At 52.2% G+C, this 19,406-nt stretch overlaps 8 protein-coding genes across 8 annotated transcripts; 6 read left to right on the forward strand and 2 right to left on the reverse strand.

Moving 5' to 3' along the window:
* Positions 1 to 1,561: 1,561 nt before the first annotated feature.
* Positions 1,562 to 3,493, forward strand: J4E84_004680 (uncharacterized protein; the record flags this gene model as incomplete). Its single annotated transcript, XM_049387283.1, has 1 exon — positions 1,562 to 3,493. One exon carries the CDS (start codon positions 1,562 to 1,564, stop codon positions 3,491 to 3,493), a length of 1,932 nt encoding a protein of 643 aa, XP_049245056.1.
* Positions 3,494 to 3,553: 60 nt separating this feature from the next.
* J4E84_004681 (uncharacterized protein) lies at positions 3,554 to 4,199 on the reverse strand (the record flags this gene model as incomplete). Its single annotated transcript, XM_049387284.1, has 2 exons — positions 3,554 to 3,931; positions 3,993 to 4,199. 2 exons carry the CDS (start codon positions 4,197 to 4,199, stop codon positions 3,554 to 3,556), a joined length of 585 nt encoding a protein of 194 aa, XP_049245057.1.
* Positions 4,200 to 4,827: 628 nt separating this feature from the next.
* Positions 4,828 to 7,227, forward strand: J4E84_004682 (uncharacterized protein; the record flags this gene model as incomplete). Its single annotated transcript, XM_049387285.1, has 1 exon — positions 4,828 to 7,227. One exon carries the CDS (start codon positions 4,828 to 4,830, stop codon positions 7,225 to 7,227), a length of 2,400 nt encoding a protein of 799 aa, XP_049245058.1.
* A 384-nt stretch (positions 7,228 to 7,611) lies between these two features.
* On the forward strand, positions 7,612 to 8,955 carry J4E84_004683 (uncharacterized protein; the record flags this gene model as incomplete). The annotated part of the gene is made up of 3 exons (XM_049387286.1): positions 7,612 to 7,863; positions 7,923 to 8,241; positions 8,303 to 8,955. 3 exons carry the CDS (start codon positions 7,612 to 7,614, stop codon positions 8,953 to 8,955), a joined length of 1,224 nt encoding a protein of 407 aa, XP_049245059.1.
* A 105-nt stretch (positions 8,956 to 9,060) lies between these two features.
* Positions 9,061 to 10,398, reverse strand: J4E84_004684 (uncharacterized protein; the record flags this gene model as incomplete). The annotated part of the gene is made up of 2 exons (XM_049387287.1): positions 9,061 to 9,575; positions 9,630 to 10,398. 2 exons carry the CDS (start codon positions 10,396 to 10,398, stop codon positions 9,061 to 9,063), a joined length of 1,284 nt encoding a protein of 427 aa, XP_049245060.1.
* A 378-nt stretch (positions 10,399 to 10,776) lies between these two features.
* Positions 10,777 to 13,358, forward strand: J4E84_004685 (uncharacterized protein; the record flags this gene model as incomplete). The annotated part of the gene is made up of 3 exons (XM_049387288.1): positions 10,777 to 10,994; positions 11,211 to 13,117; positions 13,165 to 13,358. The coding sequence occupies 3 exons, from the start codon at positions 10,777 to 10,779 to the stop codon at positions 13,356 to 13,358; spliced, it is 2,319 nt and encodes a 772-aa protein (XP_049245061.1).
* A 1,971-nt stretch (positions 13,359 to 15,329) lies between these two features.
* J4E84_004686 (uncharacterized protein) lies at positions 15,330 to 15,998 on the forward strand (the record flags this gene model as incomplete). Its single annotated transcript, XM_049387289.1, has 1 exon — positions 15,330 to 15,998. The coding sequence occupies one exon, from the start codon at positions 15,330 to 15,332 to the stop codon at positions 15,996 to 15,998; it is 669 nt and encodes a 222-aa protein (XP_049245062.1).
* Positions 15,999 to 18,065: 2,067 nt separating this feature from the next.
* On the forward strand, positions 18,066 to 19,122 carry J4E84_004687 (uncharacterized protein; the record flags this gene model as incomplete). The annotated part of the gene is made up of 4 exons (XM_049387290.1): positions 18,066 to 18,098; positions 18,147 to 18,271; positions 18,843 to 18,967; positions 19,016 to 19,122. The coding sequence occupies 4 exons, from the start codon at positions 18,066 to 18,068 to the stop codon at positions 19,120 to 19,122; spliced, it is 390 nt and encodes a 129-aa protein (XP_049245063.1).
* Positions 19,123 to 19,406: the final 284 nt, after the last annotated feature.

Genomic DNA, 19,406 nt, shown 5'->3' on the forward strand with positions numbered 1-19,406 from the left:
CCGCTTGCACCTGCAGTGGCGCCACACCATCCAGCGACGGCCTTTCAGGTACCGCATTCTGGAACGGAGCATGCAGGGCCATGGCCCACTGCAAAGTCTGTCAAGGTGTTATTCTTAGTTGCCGCCCTTGGGTTGTCGCACCTGCCATTGCTATTGTCGCACAAGCATCGCCGACTCGTGCTCGTCGCCTTGGGGGACTCGCTTGCTGCAATCTGCCGCCGTGCCCTTTCCACCACCGCCGGCCCGTGTCTGCTGGCTGGCGTATTGCCAAGCCCGAGTAGTGTTCATTGTTCGCTAGGGTGGCCTTCATAGTTCACCACCAACATCACGAGCTTCCTCTCTGGAACGCGCCACTGTCTAGTATGTTTGTCTGGAGCCCCTGGCCTATCGCGTCAGCAAACAACCGCGCATGAACCACGCCGAACAAAGAACGAGGCCATCCACGCCGTATGACATTACCCTCCTGATCCAGACCTGCCCTTCAGCATGCCTCATTCCTCCATGACTTGTGAGATGTGCCACTCTGCGGTGCATGACTATTCGTCATATAGCTTCACAGACCTTAGCAAACCTAAACGACAAGGCCTCAGCGATCAGCTCTATACGCACGAGTCATGCACTTTAACACGGATTCACGGAACTTCAAATATCCTCTGACACGAGCGCGACTTCGAAACACAAACATATAGAATGTCTATATAACGATATAACCAAAGGGGTGATCGGCGGCGCGCCAGATTCCGCAGTTCCGTCCCTTGCTGCTTCCGAAGTCTTTGTCTCTGCTAGGAAAGCGTGCGTCTCATCGGGTTCCACACGCCCAACTACGACTGCCTGCCGCTTGTGGACCACTATATCGCGTTGCGCACGTCTCTCTTCGTTGAAATCCAGGAATCTGACGGTGCGCACTCTCGAACCAGTCAGTCTTGACTTTCTAGCGCGTGTCTATAGGTTATACCTACTTGTTGAGCATGCGTATAGATGAATACGCGAGTGGCGAGCGAATACGCCGTCCTTCGTATCGGACCTGCGTATGAGTTGTCGCGTTTTACCCCACATTGCCCCTCTGTACTGCACGCCTTCCAAGCCTCGCAAACACTTCCCAGTTTTCAAGACACTGGTTATATAATTCGTGCCTCTTCCCATGCGTGTCGCCTGTGTCGTAACAGGTGCACCAAGACCCAGCAATGACGTCGCCAACAAGTCAACCAATGGACCCCCAAAAGCACCAAAGACGCCCACCACCTCTTCCTCCCCGAGACTCTTCAACAAGTGATGCGCCTCCACCCTACTCCGTCATGGGCATGTCGTCGCAAGACCCGCGCTCCTCTTCAACCCAGTCGCTTGTTCCAGATCCCTCGCAGGGAGACACCGGGCGTCGGCGCCTAATGCTCGTTTTCATTCATGGCTTCATGGGCAACGAAACAAGTTTTAGGAGCTTCCCAGCCCACGTGCACAATCTTGTAACTATCACGCTCGCCGAAACCCATGTCGTCCACACAAAAATCTATCCCAGATACAAGTCCAGGGATTCGCTTGAGATTGCGAGAGACAATTTCTCGAGATGGTTCGCTTCTCTCACCCATCAACATGCTCAGGACTGACAGCTGTCAGGCTAGCTCCACACGAGGATCAATGGACCGACGTTGTCTTGCTCGGTCATTCCATGGGTGGCTTGCTCGCTGCAGATATCGCGCTAGTATTCCGCCATCGCATCATTGGCATCGTGAATTTCGATGTTCCGTTCCTGGGCATGCATCCTGGAATTATCAAAGCTGGACTAGGCAGCATCTTCAGTTCACCACCAACGCCACAGGATGCAATTGTGCAAGACGCCGACGTTGGAAAGAGGCCCAGTAGAATGAGTACAATCTTTAACCCAAAGCCTACGGATCCCAATTACAACCCGGCATTCCCAAATGATGTGAATCTGCCAAATCGGAAGGGCTGGGAAAACAGCCTACACTGGCTTACCAAACACTACAAAGACGGCTTGAAAGAAGCCACTAAAGGTCTCGTCAAGTCTCATTTCGAGTTTGGCAGCGCAATGGCCGACTACAAGGAATTAAAGAACAGATACGCAAGGGTGCGCGCGCTTGAAGAAGACGACGAAAGCAGGAGGAGATCTGGGTTTGGCCAAGGGCGCACAGTACCTCGCGTACGCTTTGTCAACTACTACACTGCAAGTACCGGGAGACCCAAGAAGCCGAAATCTCCCAAGTCGCCTTCTCCAAAATCACCATCCCCATCCCGCTCCTCCAGTCAGCAACTACAGCATCAGGACAGCAACATGAGTGCTTCGAGTGAGGCATCGCGACATATACCTGCTCAAACAGAGGAACAGGAGAGGTCGAGAACTTCATCGATCACATCGTCCGAGCCGGAGATGACACACGTGCATCCTGAACCCATGGCAGATTCTCCGCCGCTATCCATTAAAGTCCACGAGCATCGAGACGACGGTGTCGTGCCTGTCAGCCCTCAAGACCTCCTCTCGGCTACCAGCCCTATAGCACCTCAAACTTTAGAGGAACCAGCGCGCGAAGACAGCGGTCCTCCAAACTTACCAGAGATCCCGCCTATTCCGCAGGAGCCGCCATTTGTTGATCTGATGCAATTCTCCGACAAGGCCCAGCGCAAAGCTGCAGAGAAGGAGCATGACCAGGCTCTCAAAGTATATCAGAAAGCTGTCAAGACACGCAACAAGACAATCAATGAACGGACCAAGATGGAAGAGAAATGGGAAAAGGAAAAAGCGAAAGAGAAGAAGGACCGAGAGAAGGAAGAGAAGAAGAGGCAAGAAGAGCGGGAGAAAGCAAGGAAGGAGCAGGAGAAAGAAGAGCTGAAGAAGGCTGAAGAGGCCAACAACATGTCAGCAGAGGACAAGCAAAGGCAGAAAGAAAGAGAACAGCGACAAGCGGAGGCGGAGCAGAGGGAAGAAGAAGCGCGGCAAAGGCAACGAGAAGCAGACTTGCGCGATGGGAAGATACCCGCAGAAGACAAAGCCGAACCAAAACGTGCTACGACTGACCTGGAAGAGGACATTGGTGCTATTGAACTGGGAGACGATGAGCCAACTCAACACAACCCCCAGCATCCATACGCCAACTACCAATTCTCCCGTAGCGGAATCATGCGTCAAGACACACCAGACGGCCGCGCCGATTCCTCCTACACCCTTTCCACGATGGACAGTCAGAACAGTCATCGACCAAAGACCGAGTCGGAAGAAAGCGCGCCCACCAAACCTAAGAAGCTCAAGAAATTCTGCATGCTACCACCGAAAGACGCAGATGGAAACAAAGACCCCACATGGATACGCGTCTTCATGGAGAACATGGATGAGGTGACAGCACATACATCGCTGTTCTTCATCAACGAGACGTACGAGAAGCTAGTAGGAGACGTTGGTGCAAGGATAGAAGACTGGGTCAGAGAAGCGGATAGTGTGCGGCTGGTACGCGAGATGAGTGAGGTGGGAGACGTGAAGTCATAATTATCGTTCAAGATACCCGTATACATGAAATCGAAGTAGACCGTTCTTTCGTTTCCCTTTCTAGCTTTGAGTACTCGTCCACCCCATCTGCGGCGCAATCGACATGACCCTCCCGCCTACAACCAGCCCCCAAACACCCAGGCCCAGTATCCCGGAGCCACCGTTCGCCATGCCCGCCCATACGCCTCCTGCTGCCGCCCATCCCAGACTCAGTGTGCCCAGCAATAACACCACAAGCTCACTACCCCGTATCGCTTCATTGAACTTCTCGACAAACGGGATCTTCGTCTGATTCCTGTCGTTCCAAAAGTTGTTCATGTGTACCCTCGCGAGGTACGCAGCCGCCGCATTCGCCGCGCCAGCCCCAATCAGCACTTTTGTAGACGCGAGACTAGGTACGATGAGGAGGGCCGTGGAGGTAAGGAAACTGAGTAGTAGCTATCACCATCTTGTTAGCTACACATATTCTCGCGTTGGCCCTAACAGGGGAATGACAAACCGTAACAGTCCCACTAGTCTGCGTTGACCGCGTCTTGTGCAGTCTTTGCGCCGCAGTATTTGACCATTCTGCAGCCTTTTCGCTCTGTTTCTCGTATTGCTGCAGGCGCGTTATGTTTTGGTAGGAGAGGTAGAGGCCGTAGGCGCTGAGGGTCGAGGTGAGGCCGAGTTGGAAGACGCTGACGGTGTAGATGGAGGGGGAGAACATGGTTGATACAGAGGAGGGCGTCTGAGACAGCTCGAAGCTGGGGTTGGAGGGATTGTTGGTGATGTGGTTGCTGGGGTGGGTGTGAAGGTGTAGAAGGAAGTTTGGTGGAGGGACGGGACGCTACGTCATCGTGTTCTAGAACTTGCAGGGTTGGGGGGATGGGCTGCTGGCGACTGCGTTGGAACGCGATACCAACGCGACGCGACAACGCGAACACATTCGAAACGCTCTTGCTTTGTAGAATAGACCTATCGCATCTGCTTCATATCCCTATCGATACCCAACTTCGGCTCATGCGCCAACTTCGAGAAAAGGCAGACTAATCAGCTTCCGTCACAATTACTATGCATGCTGAAGACTACGACGAGTCCTTCGTGTGAAAATGCAGGTTCCATGCCCTCGCATTTGGTGGCTTGCCCTATTGTTTGTGGTTGTTCAAACTCCTTATTGTCCATAGTTCCCTCGGCACTGTTCTGCTCGGCTTCAAAAGATATCCCGAGATTCTAGCGCTGGATTCAAAAGCCGACCGGCTACGGATAAGGAGCATGTTTCCGACCTGCCTTTGCTCACAACGTCGCAAACATGGCTTGTGTTGTTCCTCCTGTGCTTTCCAAGCCATCACCGAGTCATGCTTACTACTAAACTTGCAGCGCGAAGGTACCCTCTACATCGATGTAGCAATTCGTATGCGAGGAGTCTGGCTTCGCTTGCACCGCGCGTGTCGATCAGCCCTCTCGATGCAAGCATACCACTCGACTACGACCGACAGGTCTTGCAGCTCAAGTCTGTTAGACATGGCTCTCCGCGCCCGTTGACCTTGACGGAGAAGGTGCTGTATAGTCACCTTTACACTTCAGACGAGCACCACTGGTCCCTAGACGAAATCAGGCGTGGAGAGACGCTGCTGCACCTACGCCCAGACAGAGTCGCATGTCATGATGCGACAGCCACAATGGCATTGCTGCAGTTCATCAGCGCAGGCCTCCCGAAAGTCCAGATCCCGACAACAGTGCACAGCGATCACCTCATCGTATCGCGCGACGGTGCTGAAGAGGACCTTGTCCGTGGAAGAAAAGAGCATCGCGAGGTCTACGCGTTTCTCAGCAGCGCAGCGAAGAAATACGGAATCGGCTGGTGGAAACCGGGTGCCGGCATCATCCACACCACCATCTTCGAGAATTATGCGTTTCCTGGAGGCCTGATCATCGGGACGGACTCGCATACGCCCAATGCCGGCGGCATGGGAATGCTTGGCATTGGGGTTGGGTGTTCTGATGCAGTCGATGCGATGGCTGGTATGCCCTGGGAGCTCATGTGCCCACAGATTGTAGGCGTACGACTTACTGGTAGCCTGCATGGATGGGCCTCGACAAAGGATATCATCTGCAAACTCGCCGGTATACTATCTGTTTCAGGCGGAAAGGGCAAGGTGATTGAGTTCTTTGGCCCGGGTACGCAGATGTTGGGTGCCACGGCCATGGCAACCGTCTGCAACATGTCAGCCGAAATTGGATCGACTTCCTGTATCTTTCCCTACTCCGAAGCCATGAATCGATATCTCTCGGCGACGAAGCGGAAAGATATCGCGCGTCTCGCAAACGGCTACAAGGATATCCTGCTGACCGCAGATGATGGCTCCGAGAAGCACTATGATACGGTCATCGAAATTGATCTAGACTCGCTAGAACCACACATCAACGGTCCCTTTACTCCGGATCTTTCGCATCCTCTTTCAGAACTGAAGGATGCTGTAGCAAAGAACGACTGGCCTGTCGAAGTTAGTCATGCCATGGTAGGCAGCTGCACCAACAGCTCATACGAAGATCTATACAAGACGTCGCAGCTTGTCGAGCAGGCCAAGGCTGCTGGTTTGCTGAAAGTGAAGACACCTTTCCTGGTCTCCCCAGGTAGCGAAGACATACGCGCGACTGCAGAGTCGGACGGTATACTGCAGAATTTGCGCGAGGCAGGTGCTGTTGTGCTGAGCACGACTTGTGGCCCTTGCGTAGGGCAATGGCAGCGTACAGACGTCGATGTCAAAGGCCGCGAGAGAAACACAGTAATTTCCAGTTTCAATCGCAACTTTGTTGGCCGGCACGATGGAAACCCAGAGACCTGTTCGTTTGTGACTTCTCCAGAGATGGTGACGGCTTTTGCCTACTCTGGAAGGCTAGATTTCAATCCTGTCATCGACTCTCTTCAAATCGAAGGGTCAGCGCAGGGGTTCCAGTTTACAGCACCAAAGAATGTCGAGTTGCCCATGCAGTTCGTCGTGGGCGAAGATTTCTACCAAGCCCCAGTCCATGACGCCGACGATGTGGCAGTCAACATTGACCCACAGTCTGAGCGTCTGCAAATACTTGAGCCCTTCACACCCTGGTCTCCCGGCTTGACGAAAGACATGCCGATTCTCGTCAAAGTCCAAGGAAAGTGCACGACCGATCATATTAGTCCCGCAGGCCCGTGGTACAAATTTCGTGGTCATCTTGAGAACATCAGCAACAACATGCTTCTTGCAGCTTCGAACGCCTTCCTAGGTTCCGACTCCAAGTTGCTCGGCCACACGGTCCACCCACTAACCAGCGAAATCGGACTTGTGCATGAAGTCGCCCGAGACTTGCGCGATCAAGGTGTAAACTGGTGTATTGTCGGGGACTTCAACTACGGAGAAGGGTCATCGCGTGAGCATGCAGCGCTAGAACCGCGTTTCCTCGGTGGTGTCGCGATCATAGCGCGCTCTTTTGCCAGAATACACGAAACCAATCTCAAGAAGCAGGGCATGCTGCCTCTGACTTTTGCAAATCCCCAGGACTACGATCGCATCCAGTTGGGCGATCGCATTACGCTACAAGGTGTTGAAGACGGCGAGCTACGGCCGGGAAGGCAGGCTAGCATGCGTGTGGTGCGCGCGAATAATGCAGGAGAGTGGATCGCGCCGCTCAACCATAGTTACAGCAACGGTCAATTGAAGTGGCTGAGAGCGGGGAGTGCGCTGAACCACATCAAACAGACGGTCTTGGGGAGGTGATGCAGCAGACTGGAATTGGAGGTGTGGTTTGGGGTAGGCCCTCGGGAAGACAATTGCAACCTTGCAACATCAACAAACCTAAAAGTCTCCACTCGATGTCGACATCAGCGATACTAGCCATTGAGTTATATGACTACCTCGGCGCTTTTGGCTGGACCGCTCGGTCTAAGGGGGTTAGATAATGTAAAGACGCCACGGAACCCCGCGGTCATTGCCTCGATTCTGATTGGCGGAAGTCCCACGCTGATCTACCAACGCAGGCCGACGCGTTCCTGGAGCCCTAGAGCCGTCTCCCGTAAGCCGTGAGCGGGCAGCTAGTTTGAGGCACCTGTTGACTGTACGTGGTTTCGACGACTCGTATCGAGCATCAATTGACCTTTCGCAATGGCTCAAAGAGTGCTTCTTCGAACAGGCCGGGGCTTGTCGCTCGCGCCTCGCTCCCTGCAGATCACCCGCTCCTTCAGCACCGTTCTCGATACCCCTGTCGACCCTGGAACTCAACAATTACGCTCACCAGCGCGGACAGGCTCCGTCTTCGAGAACGCGCTCAATGCAAGTGCTCCCAGGACCAGCTGGACGAAGGAGGAGATTACTGAAGTCTATAATACTTCGCTGATTGACCTTACGCATGCAGCGGTATGTCACACAGCTCTATCATCATTTGGAGGGACAATGTCTCATCAATCCCGTTGTAGGCTTCGGTGCACCGGCGCTTCCATGACCCCGCCGCTATCCAGATGTGCACACTGTTCAACATCAAGACTGGAGGCTGCAGCGAGGATTGCTCCTACTGTGCGCAGTCATCGCGTTACGACACAGGATTGAAGGCCACGAAACTGTCATCAGTTGACTCAGTCCTGGAGGCTGCGCGGGTCGCAAAAGAGAATGGAAGCTCAAGATTCTGTATGGGCGCTGCCTGGAGAGACATGCGAGGCCGCAAGACCAATCTCAAGAACATCAAGGAGATGATAAAGGGGGTCCGCGGTATGGGTATGGAGGCATGTGTTACTTTGGGTAAGAACCGAGTTTACGAGCTGCATGTGAGACATACACTGACTTCGTTCCTACACTACAGGTATGGTTGATGCCGCGCAAGCAAAAGAGCTCAAAGACGCTGGATTGACTGCATACAACCACAATGTTGATACCAGCCGGGAGCACTACCCCAGTGTCATCACCACACGCACCTACGACGAGCGACTCGCCACCATCAAGAACGTTCAAGAAGCCGGCATTCATGTGTGCACCGGCGGTATCCTTGGTTTAGGCGAGAAGGCTCGTGACCACGTCGGTCTCATCCACACCGTCGCAACACTACCAGCCCATCCCGAGAGCTTCCCCGTCAACGCCCTAGTACCGATCAAAGGCACTCCACTCGGCGAGACACAAGCCATCTCCTTCGACGCCATCCTCCGTACCATCGCTACCGCACGACTCGTCATGCCGACCACCATCATCCGTCTCGCGGCTGGCCGCCACACGATGCGCGAGGAGAAGCAGATTATGTGTTTCCAAGCGGGCGCTAATGCCGTCTTCACAGGTGAGAAAATGTTGACTACTGCTTGCAACGGTTGGGAAGAAGACAAGGCTATGTTTGGCAGGTGGGGATTGAGGCCTATGAAGATGGAGGAGACAATTGGAGAGCAGCGCAAGCTTCCGGGACAGGATGAAGCTGAAGCGGTTGTTGCGGCTGCTGAGGCGGAGGCTACTGTTCAGGCGCTCGCTTGAGGGTAGAGGTGGTTTATACAAAGTCATTCTCACAACATGATGGAGAAATAAAGAAGTTCATGAGTCCACTATTATAACTCTGGGTTGCGTTGTTTCTATTCCAAGCTAGAGTTTGGCTCGCACGACTTCTTCCTGTACATGCTTGTGTAACTGCTCAGCGGCTTGACTTTCGCACCATCTTCCCAGCAATTCAACGAGCTTTTCCACCTCCGCTGATGTGTTACCAGCATGTAGGCAGATCCTCACTCTCGCAGTACCCACCGGCACTGTTGGCGGTACCACGGCTCTGACCATCATACCATGAGTTTGCAGAAAGCTTGCTAGAACCTTTGGTCTTGCCAGCTGTACTGCGAATATAGGCGATCTCGGGCATGCACTTGGAACTGTGAGTGCTTGACTAGCCGATTTCGAGTGTCTTTGGAGATGACCGAGGCTAGTGTAGAGATGCTGGGTGAGATGCTGTAGATGGGCTTGTAGTTTCACGCTCTGACCAGACTGAAGTAGTCGGTACGAAGAGCGTATGAGGGCCAGCGAGGGGTAAGAGAGGAATGTCGTGTAGATGAGCGGACGTGCGTAGTTGATGAGGTAATGACGCAACGTGTCTGAGCCGAGAAGGATTGCTGTCAATTGCTTAGCATACATCACAGACTTGGAGAGAATGATATAAGACGTACCTCCGTTCGCCGCTACGGCTTTGCCAAAGGTGTGTAGTCGCGCGAATATACGTTTCTCTAGGCCTAGTTCACAAACCAATCCTCTACCCTCTGGCCCTAATACTCCAGTGGAATGTGCCTCGTCCATAACGATGTATCCTCGTTCAGGGCCCAAGACTTCTTCTACGACCTCCACCATCTCTTTCAACGGACATACGTCTCCGTCCATACTGTAGATGGATTCCAATGCCACAAACACATTACAGCTCTTGTCTCGTACGCCATCATTTTCACCAAGAACTGCTACCAGAGTCTTCTTTAGATCAGATATGGAGTTGTGTTCAAAAGCAATCGTCTTCCCCGCTCGTGATAACCTCATGCCATCATGAACGCTTGCATGTACGAGCTCATCACAGACTATCACGTCTCCCGGCTGCGGTACACTCGCAAAGAAGCCGGCGTTCGCATCAAAACCACTGTTAAACAGCAGTCCAGATGCGGCTCCATGGAAGTTGGCAATCTCTTGCTCCAGTTGTTCGGCGTACGTCGAGTTGCCATCTAGGAGTCTTGACCCGCCGCTACCCAATGGCAAATCAATTCTTTGCAGCTCTTGAAGATACTCCGATTTGAGTTGTGGCGAAGTGGATAGCGATAGAAAATCGTTGGACGAGAAGTCGGTCTGATTTTGGAGTGGTAATGTCAGATTGCGGAGTGTTGCGTTTGTCCGTCGGCGATCGAGTAGTTCTTGTAACCTGATTTGCAACGGCGCCGAATGCATTTTGCTCCCCATTTCTTCCTGTGAAGGTGATGATAGGAACGCCTTTGACCCACGATAACGTGACCTCCAGTGATGGTGTGGAGCTGACCAAATGGCTGGCGTGTGGTAGGATCAGCGGAAAGCGGGAAGGAAGCGTGGGGTCTGCCGCGGCTATCCGCGTTGTCGAAACCTGTCAAAAGTAAAAACATACTCATTAGCTAAAAGACCGCATAAGCTGACGCCTCGATGCCGTCGGAGATGCGGCTTGACTCATTACATTTGTACCTGCATGTTTAGCGTCGGTGTGGACGCGGAACCACTAGCGCACTCTCCGCATTGGACAGCATGCAGGTGTAGCCATCTACCATAGCACCTTCCTCAACTCACCACTAACGGGCAGTAAAAGAAGAAATGGCGAAGGTGCCAGGAGGGTTGTGGACGAACGCGATTGCTGTTCAGGTCTATGGTGCCAACACGGGAGTTGGCAAAACAGTTTTCTCGACGCTCTTGGGTGCGCATTTCGGTAGGGCAAGCCTCAAGAGCAGGGCATCGCCGTTACGCCACGGGCCTTACAAAGTGCAATATGTAAAGCCTGTATCTACAGGCCCAGCTGATGAAGCCGACGATAGGTCAGTGTGGTGCTGCGTGATCCGACAGATATTTGGGACACAAGGGCTGACTGTACGCTAGCTATGTGCACAAGTACACTGGCCAGCGTGTTTCCACACTCTTCAAATTCGACAAAGCTGTGAGCCCGCATGTTGCGGCAAGAGGTTCGAAACACATTGTGAGTTCTACCTTTATTATTGTGCTTTCGCCAACGGTGATTAACTAGCAAAGCCCAGCGATGAGCTCATCAGTCAAACGGTGTTCAAGACTGTCCAAAAAGCAGCAGGCACATTAGATCAGGGTCGGCTATTCTCGATCATTGAGACAGCTGGTGGAGTCCTCAGTCCTGGACCTTCCGGCACGCCACAGGCGGATATCTTCCGACCACTACGACTTCCAGCGGTGCTTGTAGGCGACCATCGGTTAGGTGGCATCGCGTCTACTATATCAGCTGCGGAATCCCTGATCATGCGAGGATACGATATCGATGCTGTTGTGTGTTTCGACGACAAGAGCCAATATGAGAACGCGGATTACTTAAAGAAGTATTTCATGGATATGGGTATACCAGCTTACAAACTACAATGGATTCCGGACCTTCAAGGCGTTGCACCAGGCACCAAGGAAGAGACGGAGATTATGCGGAATTACTACAACACGGAAAGTGACAGCAAAATGGTAGAATCAATGGCTGAGGAGCTGATTCATCGCCACGACCAGCGACTCAGCCGCCTAGGATCTATGCCGTACGAAACCGAGGACAAGATTTGGCATCCTTTCACACAGCACAAGCATGTGAAGAACGCAAACGACATACTAGTCATCGATTCGGCATATGGCGACTTCTTCCAGGTCAAGCACAAGGGAAATGAAGAGGTGCCCCATCCTGAGAACCAGACCTTGTACCCAGCATTTGACGGCTCCGCATCATGGTGGACGCAAGGTCTTGGACACGGTAATCCGCGATTGGCACTGGAAGCAGCATATGCAGCAGGACGCTATGGTCATGTCATGTTCGCCGGCGCCACACACGAACCAGCTCTCACTCTAGCGGAAAAGATACTTTCGGGCTCGCCACGAGGGACTCGTTTGAGGAAAGTGTTCTACACAGACAACGGAAGTACAGCGACAGAAGTCGGTATCAAAATGGCGCTTCGTGCGTCCAGTAAGCGCTATGGCTGGGATAGCGCGAAAGAGGCCGTTGGCGTCCTTGGACTCAAAGGCAGCTACCACGGAGACACGATTGGGGCCATGGATGCCTCTGAACCTTGTGTCTTCAACGAGAAAGTCGACTGGTATCGCGGTCGCGGATTCTGGTTTGACTACCCGACCTTCAAGCTCAAGAATGGCCAATGGGTAGTCGAACCGCCTAAGGGCATGGAAGAAGAATTGGGTCCAGCTCAGAACTTTGAGAGTCAAGACGGGATATTCGATTTCGCTACCAGAGGTAGATCGGCGCAGTACGAGGCCTACATAGAGAGAACACTAGACGAGCTGGTCAAGAAGCAAGGCAAGAAGTTCGGTGCCTTGGTACTAGAGCCTGTCGTCCTCGGAGCCGGAGGTATGCTATTCGTGGACCCGCTTTTCCAGCAAAGCTTAGTGCGCGTCGTCCGTCATTACGACTTTGCAAACGGCTCCAAGGTTACGGAATCTCCGAAGGAGGAGAATGCTTGGTCTGGTCTTCCTGTCATGTTTGATGAGGTGTTCACTGGTTTGTACCGTCTGGGCCGCTTCTCTGCGGCCTCATTCCTTGATATCCACCCGGACATAAGCGTGAATGCGAAGTTGCTTACGGGAGGTTTGCTTCCGCTTTCGATTACCAGCGCCAGCCAATCCATCTTCGAGGCTTTCTTGGGCGACGAGAAATCGGAAGCTCTCCTGCATGGACATAGCTATACCGCTCATGCAGTCGGGTGCCACGTTGCAAACACAAGTCTAGACATCATGGAGAAATTGAACTTGGGCCATGAGCGGAACTTGGCCGAGAACGAGGACAAGATGGTAAGCCATGATAACGGCAATCGTGTGTGGAGTATGTGGTCCGACTCCTTCGTGGCAAGCGTCTCAAATCATGAGAGGGTTGAGTATGTGAACGCGCTGGGTTCAGTGCTGGCCGTATCGCTCATTGACGAAGGCGGCTCCGGTATGTCGATCTTTTCTCCTCCAAGCTTCTTCATTAACGTGACCTAGGCTACACTTCTTCTGCAGCGGTCGGCCTTCGCGATGCTTTACTCCACGATGTTTCTGAATCACAGGTACAGATTCATTCACGCATACTGGGTAATGTCATCTACCTCATGGCGAGCATGACTGCGACGCGCTCTCAACTAGCCCCTATAGAAGCGGCATTCATGGAAAAGTTGGGAAGTGTTACAAAAGCTTGAAGAGGTGTAGCGGCTTTGATGTACCTCGTGCCACTCCTATTCACAGCCCGCATGTAGACATTTAACGCGAAGCTTTGTGTCACCACTCTCAAGGTGCACAGGAGTCGCGCGTCTAACTAAAACAAATAATGAACCGTTTGCGAAGTTGAAAACTCATCACGTATCCTGAGCGGCATAATTACCAGCATCCCGTCACCTCATATGCGCTGGACAATTTCGCCAATCACAACGACCGCAAACTTGCTCAGTCATACGAGTAGCGTGTGTCAACCCTCCCTTTAACCGGGCAACAACAACGTCGGTGCGCCTCGGGAGTCAGCCACGAGTTGCATCTCTTATTTCCGCTACCGGAAACACGTTCATAGGTGATGAGTTTGCTGTGGCATACCGCAATATGAGCAAGTATCTGCGATTGAGCACCCGGAAGTGCACTATCCTGACCTCTCATAGGCCCCACTGCCGCGTTCTGACTTCTATATAACATATAAACATGTGGGTCACGAGTATAGCAGGTAATGAAAGCAATCGGTCTCACATTGTGTCCTTGATGTAATAAACCTTGCTACCCTTGACCGGCTGTCGGACTGGCGACCTTTGAGACTTGACCGAGCTACCACTTCACGAACGAACAACGCGAAATTTGGACCAAGATGTCGATGCATTCCATGCACAGTGAGGGTACGCCATGGCTTACACAACCTGTTATGCTGCATTCCTCTCGAAAGTACACCTGCAGTCTCAAAAGCGACACGCTTTGTAAGTGGCAGCAAGGGTACTGGAGATTTTGGTACGAAGCCGACCACAGGTATGCTCTTCCAACACTCGCATTCTTCATGGCGACCATCGTTCTCTTTTCCATCCCTTTTCTCACCTCGAAGCTCGTACGAAAACCTCTCCCAAAGATCAAGGCTGTGCGACAACTGCTTGCCATCTTTCGCTACCTCGCCTACCGTTCATATCGCATCCGGCCTTTGAACTGGAACTCCGCACCACTCGGCATTCTCATACTTGGGGCGATAGGCACAGTCTTCTTCGTCTGTATGACACTCGGTCCGCGACCGTACTATTGGCCCAACCAGAAGAGCCCTCCGATCTCATTCGGAGGCTCACCGCCGATCGCTACAAGAACAGGATGGATGTCGCTCGCTTGCCTACCCTTTATCATGGCGACGTCGACGAAAAGTAATATGATTACAATATTGACGGGAGTATCGCATGAGAAGCTACAGTTGTTCCATCGATGGATCAGCTATGCATGCTTTGTGCTTGCTTTGATACATACATTCCCCTTCATTGTGTTCAATGTATGGAAAGGCACTATGGAGAGCGAGTGGCATACGGACGTATGCTATTGGACTGGTGTTGTCGCTCTCATTACGCAGGTTCGTGATCAAACCCGTCTCCCTTCCCTGTGGAATTTAGACTATGCCCAGAGCAAAGCTGATGAGCGTTCAGGCCTGGCTGACATTCGCTTCCAACTCCTACCTTCGAAATGTCAGCTATGAGTTCTTCAAAGCAACTCATTTCATCGCGGCCCTAGTGTTCGTCCTGTCCTTCTTTCTTCACTGCGACTTTCGGCTGTCGTCCTGGGATTATTTCATCGCAACAGGCGTCATCTATACATTGTGTTGGCTTCATAGCCACATGCGCATGTTCTTTCAGTACGGAATCAAAACGGCTGCTGTCAGCAAAGTCTCGAACGACTTTGTCAAGATTGCGATTCCGATGAACGGTGGCTGGAAAGCAGGTCAACATTACTTCATCAGAGTCTTTGGCCTTGGTGTACACGGGATGACAACACACCCTTTTACGGCATGCTCTCTTCCCGGGGCGACTCGCTCTTGTACGAACGAACTTGTCTTCTATATTCGACCGCAGGGAGGTTTTACAGCACGCTTGGCGAGGCACGCTCAGCAACATCCTAAGTCAAGCCTCAAGGTATTACTCGATGGCCCTTATAGTGGCATAGACATGAGGAGAGTTGCGGCAAGCCAAAGCGTTGTGGCTATCGCTGGTGGATCTGGTGCTGGCTGGCTTTTGCCGCTAATTGAAGCGTTCCTGCGGCAGGATGAGCATCAGGCTGCAGTGAGCGCAACAGACCCGCACCGCGACGGCGACGAAGATGTCAACAGGAAAGCTGCGATGAAAGTGATACTAGCGACAAGAGATTCGCTGACCAGGAATTGGTTCGAGCAGGCCGTCATGGAGCTAATAGCGAACAAGCTGAGCGGATGTCGCTATGACGAATTGAGCGTGGACATCTACTACACCGGTAAGGAGGAGGAGCATAATAGTGCCATCGAAAACCCGAGCAGATTGGAAGAGAAGTCCCAAGTTTCGAGTGAGAGTGTTGGCTCAGGGACGAAAGCGTTGTCGACAGATGTACGTCGCTCAGAGGAAGCCGCATCAGACACCATCCAGACTGCGCTCACCCCGAAGCATGTATCGCAACGACCAGACCTTTCAGCCATCATCGCCGACGCAGCAGAGTACGGAACTGAAAGTACGTCTGTACTGGTATGCGGCCCGTTGAGTATGCAGAGCGATGTGTCGAACGCTGTTGCTCGTGCGCAGATCGGTGGCATGAAGGATGGGAAACGGGATGTGTATCTGCACATGGAACACTTTTCGTGGGCTTAAGCGCCAGGACAAGAGAATAGAATACAATTTAGAGCGATTCTGATGTGCACTTAGAACCGTCTGTAAATGGAAGTCGTGTTAGGTGGCATTATCGTGGATTGATTACAATGACGTAATGCCCGCGCTAAATCACCTTGTTTGGGCCCCATGGCCTGCCTAAGAACTCCCAAAAGACACTGCAAGCCTCAGCAACTCCTCCACACGCAAATGGATGGCCTACCGCTGCCATTTTCAGGAACTCCACGATTTTGCGAGCCATGTATGAAACACACTGTCAGCGACGATGCTGGGGCCAGCCGGGTGACGCATATATTTCCACCGTTCCTCAGTACGCGTCATACACCACTGATCACGAAGAAGCAACCAGGTGTCACCATCGCTTCCTACGCCAAATTTAGTGCCGTTTGAGAGATGGTACAACATGTCGAGCACGCAGACGCCGTGCGATCATCCTAGGACTGGCTGAGCTGGCTTCTCATAACGCGTCAATGGGCCACGACAGGCGCACGGGAAGTTGACCAAACACGGCAGAGATGTCGTTCCGGTCATTCAAAAAGCTTGTCGACGTCAAACTCAGTAGTAGTCCCGTTCCGCACTAGGACTTTCACGCATGTTGTCGAAGACGGTACCATTTAATATTTTATCCTTGTAGGCGAGTTTATACAGCGGCCGCACCTCGGTGTACGTGATTTTGGACCAGATCCTACGAGATAAGACTCGCATGCACGACTATCGGAAGTAAGCCTCCGCCCACATCGACGACTCGAAGCCGCAGAAGCAAATTCGTGCACGCGATACAGCGAGATGCCTATTCTGAGACGACGAAGCCGTAAGAGCCTCCAGGACCTACAACCTCTTTACTGCTGGCGTCTGTAGAACGTCGCATCGACCAAAAGATGAGAAATCAGCGCAGCTCTAGTTCGCATGGGTTCTGGCCGAGGCTGTCTTATAATAGCGGGTCATTGCACGTCCCGTGGCTTAGCAGTGCGGCTTCTGCCGTCCTGAAAGGTTCACCCGAGCGGCGAACCCCTGTCTGGAACACCCCAGCTACACCCCCACGGCTCTCGGCTTCATGAGGACAACAATACAGGTTTTCCGGTCTACCGGTCTACTACTGGGATAGCTAGACACTTCGAACAGCCTTGGAGTTGATAGCTGGGCATCATTTGTGTGTGAGTTTGTCTTCAACATGGTGGCATGCCAGGAGCACAAATCTCAGCTGAGGCTGTGGGCACCGCATATCCCAGATTGACGTATAGGGACGCACCAACCTGCAGGCCAAAAGCTACGCTGGTCCGACCCGTGCAAAAGTGCTCATAGTACTGGGATGTCATAGTCCTGGGGACTTTCGGGTGATTTTCAAAGTCAAGAGATGTGTGATTGCAATCTCTCAGCCTTACTTCATCCTGGTCAGTCTCGGGACAGACCAAGCGTGGCACCCTCGGTGCTGTGGTACCTACAGGGCGTTTACTGGAGACCTGCCAAGCTCAAAGGATGGTTATGGTTGGGTCGCAGGTTACATGTGACGAGCAAGCCATGGGGTCCCTAGGATGTGGTACGCTGTCGATATGTCGGCCAAATGAGAAGAGAGGACCTGAAGCTCGATGCTGCTTGGTGCAGCCTATATTCTGCCTGTCTGCATCATTGCGAAGTATTTGTTGACCGTCCGGCTATTTACAAGTCTTTTGTACCAACAGAACTCTGGAGCGACAGTCAAGATGTATCACAACTACTCCAAAAGCATGATGGTCGCCCTGGCCGTGGCTTTCATGGTACTGCCATTCGTCTTCGTTTGTTTGCGTTTATGGGCAAAAAGAATCGCCAAGCGCGTGGGTTGGGACGATTTCCTCACGGTTGCTGCTTTGGTAAGAGAACTTTGAGCGGTCCAGTATGTATTTTATCCTCTGACCGAGCGTTCATAGGCTGTGTCTATGGCTTGCTGCTCCTTACAATTAGCTAGTAAGTGATTCGATTGGGAGGCAGGTTGCAAACTTACGCCGATTGATAGCTGCGATACATGGTTACTTGGGGTCTCATCAACCACTGGATGAAAAAGGCCAGCCCATTATGGACGATCCGGGATTGATATTCTTTGAACAAGTAAGTACATCCAGCTGCTGATAGCAGTGCAATTGCTAACTTCTCTAGACAAAGTTTGCTCTAAACATGATCTCCATTATCGGACTAGGTCTTGTCAAATCGTCGATTTTGGTGTTATACAAGAACATCTTTGACGTACGAAAGTTTCGCATCGTCGTATACTGCGTGCTTGCGTATGTCGTATGCTGGACCGTCAGCTTCACATTCTCGCATCTATTCACTTGTTACCCCATAACGGTATTTATTGAACCGTACTATGGGAATAGCTGTGTCGAAACCGTGCCAATGTTTTTGGCCTTACTTGTAAGCTACTGTCTCTCACTCAGCATAATGATTTCGATTCCAGGCTGACCATGTTACCAGTATACGGGTGTCTTCGCAGACATTGTCATCCTTATTCTTCCTATCCCGATGGTTTTGAGTGTCAGAATGGAGGCCAAGAAGAAGCTAGCTGTAATCGTAATGCTTTCACTTGGAGCTGCGTAAGTATTATTTCGTCTCGTACGTCATTGTGTTCAAGACAACTGAGTCGTACAGAGTATGTGCTGTCAGCATCACACGGGTTGTGGCCACGTACTCGATCGCCGGCGAATACCTGAAGCATCCCGACGACGTCATTTATTACACAGCACCGGTGTTCTTTTGGACCAACATTGAACTATCTTTGGGCGTTGTTTGCGCCTGTTTGCCCACGCTCCGGCCCATTTGGTTTTACTTTTACCCTCGCGAAGCAACACAAAACAGTTCGAGCTACGGATACGGATCATCAGGTCACGGTTTTGGCTCATCCGCGCTGAACGGCACCACGAAAAGTACTACGTTTGGCGGCAAGTTGATACGCAAGCCATACCAGGAGATTGACGAGATCGGTACGTAATGCATGACGTCCCGTAAAGCGCTCCACTAATGCTATGCAGAGCTGACGGCGCGCTCTGAAGCTCCTTCTACGCCTCCCGAAGACGCCTCAACGCTAGGCAAGCGCGGTATTACGAAGGAAATCACGATTCACCAGACGTTGGGATGAATGTGTTCCCACAAAGGGCGTCTACCTCGGTGCCAACAAGAAGCGCCGGTGTTAGCATATTGAACCGCGAATCCTACAATACTCCGCTCGGTATATGTCTCGGAACTGGTTGCTCAAGGTTGTCTCCAGGCTATTGGCGTAGCATATGCATTGTTTTTGATTGGATTGGAATCCTTCTCGCAAAATACTGCCGAGTGCCAAGTTCATCGGCGAAATATATCTTGCATACCACCGACAGCACTTCACAGATACCCTGTTCCTGCAGCGCTGTCACCTTCCGAATC

Source organism: Alternaria hordeiaustralica (assembly GCF_023758085.1).
Source record: "Alternaria hordeiaustralica strain BMP 2776 chromosome Unknown scaffold_7, whole genome shotgun sequence".
Classification (NCBI taxonomy): Eukaryota; Fungi; Ascomycota; class Dothideomycetes; order Pleosporales; family Pleosporaceae; genus Alternaria; species Alternaria hordeiaustralica.